The sequence below is a fragment of the Dendroctonus ponderosae genome, unplaced genomic scaffold (assembly GCF_020466585.1).
Source record: "Dendroctonus ponderosae isolate FM_Combo_2020 unplaced genomic scaffold, Dpon_F_20191213v2 Dpon_F_20191213_1, whole genome shotgun sequence".
NCBI lineage: Eukaryota > Metazoa > Arthropoda > Insecta > Coleoptera > Curculionidae > Dendroctonus > Dendroctonus ponderosae.
Genome location: NW_026017110.1, coordinates 29,293,516 through 29,299,359, shown reverse-complemented (window position 1 = coordinate 29,299,359; position 5,844 = coordinate 29,293,516). Strand labels below are relative to the sequence as shown.

At 39.4% G+C, this 5,844-nt stretch overlaps 2 protein-coding genes and 1 long non-coding RNA gene across 4 annotated transcripts in view; 2 read left to right on the top strand and 1 right to left on the bottom strand.

Annotated features, from left to right (window-relative positions):
* The window catches only part of LOC109534603 (mannosyl-oligosaccharide alpha-1,2-mannosidase IA), a 64,535-nt gene that overhangs the window by 9,723 nt on the left and 48,968 nt on the right, over positions 1-5,844 (top strand). For both annotated transcript variants that reach the window (XR_007280730.1, XM_048663344.1), the window contains exon 2: positions 3,243-3,500. Coding sequence is in view for 1 of the 2 variants with exons in the window: in XM_048663344.1 (XP_048519301.1) it covers positions 3,243-3,500 (258 nt within the window). In the remaining variant the exon portion in view is untranslated. The remainder of the gene's footprint in view (positions 1-3,242; positions 3,501-5,844) is intronic.
* LOC125503320 lies at positions 7-1,594 on the top strand. Its single transcript, XR_007280745.1, has 3 exons — positions 7-826; positions 887-948; positions 1,003-1,594. It is a non-coding gene; the product is annotated as an uncharacterized LOC125503320 (long non-coding RNA).
* LOC109542102 (15-hydroxyprostaglandin dehydrogenase [NAD(+)]) lies at positions 3,691-5,094 on the bottom strand (the record flags this gene model as incomplete). The annotated part of the gene is given in 5 exon segments (XM_019911159.2): positions 3,691-3,860; positions 3,919-4,088; positions 4,135-4,307; positions 4,361-4,607; positions 4,666-5,094. Coding segments are annotated over 5 exon segments (968 nt in total), but the record flags the coding sequence as incomplete, so codon positions are not given.

The following is a 5,844-nucleotide window of genomic DNA, read 5'->3' as shown; positions in this document are numbered from 1 at the left end:
GGCTACGGACCATGCAGGAGATCCATAGGTCAGCACCGGGCGTATCATTTGCTTGTAAACTCTGGCCTTAGTTCGTAGGCAGAGTTTACCTGACAGCAGAGGATAGCAGGCATGGAGCAGGAGTCTTGCCTTGGCGATGGTGTTTGCCATATGGTCGTGCCATACTAGCCGCTTGTCGTATGTAAGTCCAAGATAGGTTATCTTGGACCTCCATGGCAGCTTCTGTTTTGCAAGCTCTAGTAGGCCGAATCGGGGTGTGCACGTCCCACTCCCATACATACAAAACTTTACCACTTCACGAGAATAAAATATCTCCTTTCACTAAAACTCAGGCCAATTGACAACGCCGCGGGGAATCAAAAGGCATAAAGGCAGGTATTTGCCTTTTTGCTTTGTTGAAATATCGAAATCCAGATGTTGATTGGTACTGAGCAGCATCGTAGGCGAGCCCTGTTATTTCAAATCACATGTTATTTTAAATATCGATAACAGGTACCGACTGTTCCATATCGATGTCTGTTCCAAAATACCTGTGACAAGTATTTCGTGTCATCCCTATTGTGCACGAAGCATCAAATGTTCCAGTCGACTTTGCACGCAGCGAGTAAATTTTTGGTACTTTTTTTCGCTCGCGTTTATTGCTAAATAAGTGTGTTTGGCGCTGTGGTCCAAACTGATACTTCGAGAGGCGCCATAAATTAATCGATAGAAATCCTGGGTGTTAATCACACGACCTTAAAGCTTCCAGTGCGTCTGTGGAGACAATTATTTTGAAAACAGTCCGGTAAAGTTGCCCACCTGATTGGGCAAATGACCGTCCCCAAACGTGAGCTTATCATTTCTCATGCTAACTTCGATGTTCATCAATTTCTTCTGTTATTTACAGATGTCTGGTAGTTTTGCAAGCTCACCACAAATTTACACAGCAATATTTTTATTTTATGTTATGTAAGTTTGCGATGGTTTCACAACTTATTTTGCGTGTTTTACTTGTTTTATTAGATTGCCACTGGTAGTGTGAAAAAAGCAGCGTAGAAGTAACAGAAGCGATCTAAAAACACTGTTTTCGTGACTTGGAGATGGTGGAAATTGTCCGGAAAAGGTTATGTTTGATAGATTTCTGCCCGTACATTCCAGGTCAAAGGAAACCGTATAGTTAGTCTTTGTACTACAACGGGAAATCCCATTAGAATCAGAAGGTTGATAAAAATATCTGGATGTCTCTAAAAGACCCTGGAAGTTGCTAAGGAAAAGAACGTGAAGTTGCTGAAAGGAGAACGTTGAAGTTTCGGCTACGACCTTCTTTGGCTCAAGAGGAGGCGATGTGACCTAACTTTTATTAAGAAAAAATGTTTGACGCCTCTGCTATTGACTGTCAAGTTTTTTCTAAAAAAGTATGTTTTTTGAAACTTTGGGCGAATGGGGCGATGGATTGTAATTAAACTCGCTGTGAATTTGTTCTAATGTAAGTACAGAAAGGAGAAATCAGCAGAACTTTTTATTTAGAGGCTGAAATCAACTGATTTTTTTTCGAGTTGATGCACTACTTAATAGGTTTTTGGCATTTTTGTGCTCTTTATACAATTTTGTAGCATTTAATTTTCAAGGAAAAAAATTGTTTTTTAAATTCCGTCTTAACACTCTCGATATTACAAAAAACAATTTGGGTTTTGTTAATGTAAAAAATTAATTATTGCTGAAAATTGTTATTCGCCTGAAAACAGAAATAATTTTCTCACGCGAAAACTGTGAATTTTTTTTGGAAACAGCACAAAAATGTCAAGAAAAGATCTGGGCTTCAACTAAAAAAAAATCAATTAATTCTAGTGAGTAAATAAAAAGTTTGGAAGTTTTTGTTGGAGAACCAAAACACTGAAAAAATTCACCAATATCGCAAAGCGGAAGAAAACGAGTTTGACTAAAATTCAATCAATCAAATCATTTTCTCAATATTCCAAAAAAAAATTACTATTTGACTATTAATAGCAGAAGAGCCAAACATTTTTTCCTAATAAAAATTACGTCAGATCGACTTTTTTTAGCCAAAAAATGTCGCAGTACCCTTTTGATCATGTGCTTATATGACCCTCTATATTGGTTAATATCTACTAATTTAAGTTTGAAATAGATTGGAACGAAGGTTTGTTTTTTGACTCAAAAAGAGGAAAATAAAGTTTCTGGAAAGTGAAGTTTTCCAACGTTTTCCTACTCGCTTCCATTTTATTTAATCAAGTTGAAACATTTGCACACGTGGGACAATAATAATAACGTCACTTTTTCATAATTTGACGACGTTTCGACCGTGTTCTTCAGGGCCAAAGGAGCAAAAACAACAATACAGTAAGCGAAGACAGAATCAGATAATAAATATCTCATTCGAAAGTAGAACCAATCACATCAAAGAATGATAAAAGAACAAATTTAAAGAGAAACGAAAGTTTCCAGCCTAACCATTAAATTAATAAATCAAAAATAAAAATACCCAAATAATGCCCATAAAATATTAATTCTAGTGAATGCATCCCCAAGGCAAAGCACAATTTTTTTAAATTTATTATTCACATTTTTTTTTCTACGCCACAGAACGAGCCGTGCGTGCTTTTGTGAAAAAGAACAGAAAGGAAGAGTAGAAAAATGAAGCGATGAAAAAACGAGGAAAAAGATGCAGATCGATATCAACATTCCTTCTTAACTACCACTGATTGGGGGCAATTTCCAGCATTAGTTCGGTTCCTTTTGTGCCTACTGCAGAATGAAATAAGATTTTAAAAATTTGAAAAATAATTAGTGTCACACATAATTTGTGCCCTGAAGGAGACCTAAATAAAGGTCGAAACGTCTCCATCTAACATATTAGTGTCCCACACCCTCTTTCCACTATCTTTACGGTTCAGACACAAAACGAAACAAAAAGTTTTGCAATGCAATTTTTGTCCTGTATGACAAACTCCGGTTCAATCAAAAGTGTTAATGCAGAAGCCAAGAAAATCTTTCACTTTCTCAACACGACCTGAAGGCTTGTAAGAAAGTAAGAAAATGAGAATTTAACGCAAACTCGCCAACCCGCAAACGGGTTTATTTTGAATACAGAGAATAGAACACAATGAATGCCCAGTTGCTCATCTTTGATTGAGCCAAAGACTGAATTTAACTCGAGTCTATTTCCAGTTGATGTTTGTGTGAATAACCGTGAACATTTCCATCCGGATTCAGAATCAATAAAATTCCCTGTTTAATTCCAGGCAAAAATCGATGAAGATCGCGAACTAAAGGTCCTGGAACGGCCCGATCAGGCCGACCAAGTGGCAAAGCGAAGCTCCACCGGAAACCCGCCCTTAAACGCTCCAGATGGGCTCAATGAGCCCATGAACCAAATTGACGAAATTGTGAGAGCTTCAGGTATTACGGTGCCACCGGCAGCGGCCAATCATTACCCATTGAGACAAGGAGGAGAGGACAGAGAGGAGTCGGTGCGAGAGAAACGGGACAAAGTTAAAGAGGTAAGTTCGCATGGATATTCGATTTGCTATTTCCAGCTTATTTAATTGCGGAATATCAAGGCTGGGCCTTGGGTTCTATATGGCTTCCGTTCAAATAGAGCTCTTATCTTTGGCATGGAAGCGGTTACATTAGCGAATCGTGCATAATTGTATGCTTTTTGCGGTTTTATTATTACTACTGGAGCCAAATTAGTTGCGAATCGAACTGGTAACGTCTTCTTTGTCGTCTTCTCGCTTGATTTCCAACACGTTGCCTGGATAGGTGACTTCGTAGGGACCGCCGTCGTTTTCCACCACCCACACTGATCCAGCTTTTGCCTTGTCCAGGATATCAGCCAGACCTTTGGCCACGCTTGTTGTCTAGAGTTAAGATTAGTTGCTTGATTTAAATGTAATAAAGTGAGGAGTGGGGTTGCACCTTCTGAGCAGTGGAGCCCTCGATTTCATCTGCATGCTCCTGGGCAAATCGGTCGTTGATCGCCTTGGCTGGCGCCTCCAAAAGCAGCTTGGTGTCGGTCAAGCCTGGACACAAGGCGAACACCTTCACTCCCGTTCTATGGATGTGGTTGCCTAAAATGCACATTTTTTCTAAATGCCTCCGTTAGTGTGAGCTCACTGTCTATGCAAGTTTTACCACATCCGATCGCTTTGGAGAAGCCGCAAATCCCAAACTGAGTCATGGTATGCAGTGGGTAACCTGAGGAGGGAATTATTCCGAGAATTGAGCCGATGTTGACGATGATTCCTCCATAGCCCTTGCTGGACTTGGACATGTACTGAAGTCCCAATAGGGTTCCAACCACAGATCTGGAATTGACCAGGTGAAGATCTACAGTTCCAGTGAAGTAACAAGTGCTTACCCGGTCATATTGGTGTATATTTGCTTGTCCCACAACGTGTCGTTCATAATACCGGCACTGTTGACGATAATTTCGGGAATATCGTGAAACTGCATCGATTTCCGGTAGACGTCGTCAAGGCCCACTGCATCAGCTACATCAGCTTCGAAGAATAGAACCTTTTCTCTGCCAAATTCTTTGGTGAGTGCTGCTGCTGCTTTTTCACCGCGTTCTTCATCGATATCTATGATCGACAGGTGAGGAACGCCTGAAAGGTTGAGTTGATTCATCCTCAGTCTGGATGGTTGTTAATGGACTGAAATCACCTCTTTTGAGGAATTCGCGTGCGATTTCAAAACCAATCCCAGACGCGCCGCCGTTTATAATTGCCGACTTTTCTGCCAAGTTGAAATCCTCCTCCATTTCCTCGACTGTATCGTTCTCTGAGGCGGCCGAACAATGTTTCTTAATGAACAGGTTTCGGCTCCTCATTAGGCTGCTGGTCGCCCTTGCGGCTCTTCGCATTAAAACCATGTTTGATGGGAAATTTTGTAGACTTGGAATTTTCTCTGGGTTTTCTCATGGACATTGACGTAATTGTCACGGCGAAAAAATGCGTTCCAACTTCCACGAGATTGAAAAAAGACCTGAAATCGAATGATCCATTTGGAAATATTGGTTTATAGTGGATGGAACACTGGGCGAGATCCACAGGGTGTTTGGTGGTGATTTCGTTAGGTTTAGTTGATTTGAAGTTCTGCTAAAAGAATTTTCCCAGATTAGTGTTCAATTTATGGTAAGGAATAACTTTGGTTGAAACATGAAGTCGTGACTTTAACTCAAGTTATAAGTGGAATTTTGCGTTCATTTTTGTTTTTTGCACAATTACTTTTTGTAATAAAGTTTTTAGCAGGAGTTGGAGTAGGAAATCATTACAGTCCGGATTGAAAGCACTAAAATTATCCAAAAGCAAGTCCTTAAAAAGCAAGAAAAGCTTGATATGTAAAAATCATTAAAAGTGCACAAAATTCCTTCAGTAGGGTACAAAATATACAGGGTTGCTCATTAGTGCGTCAAAGTGCGATATCTCAGTAAATATGAAGTTTACAAGAAAATTCGTCCAACGAAAGATTTTCACGTTTAAAAGGTCCACATTCTAAAATTACTTTATAATATACAGGGTGCATCATAAACGTGTGGTAGTTACCAACTCTGGTTTTTTAAATGAACCCCCCCCTTTTTTTTGTTATTTTCAGATTGGCCGTTCAATTTTAATTTATGTTTGTTTCAACCGTTTTACCTGAAAAATTTACGATTTCCGAGTTATTCGTAAAAATGTGAAAGTTTTGACAGCTACTGGGTTCCACAGAAATCGATGCTGTACACTACCCGCTGCGAATTGTGGAAAATAGTTTTCAGCGATTCTAACAGAACATCATGATCTACGTGTAGATATGTTTTAAATTATAAGGAAATACTTCTAAACCGCGCAATTAGCCTCTAAA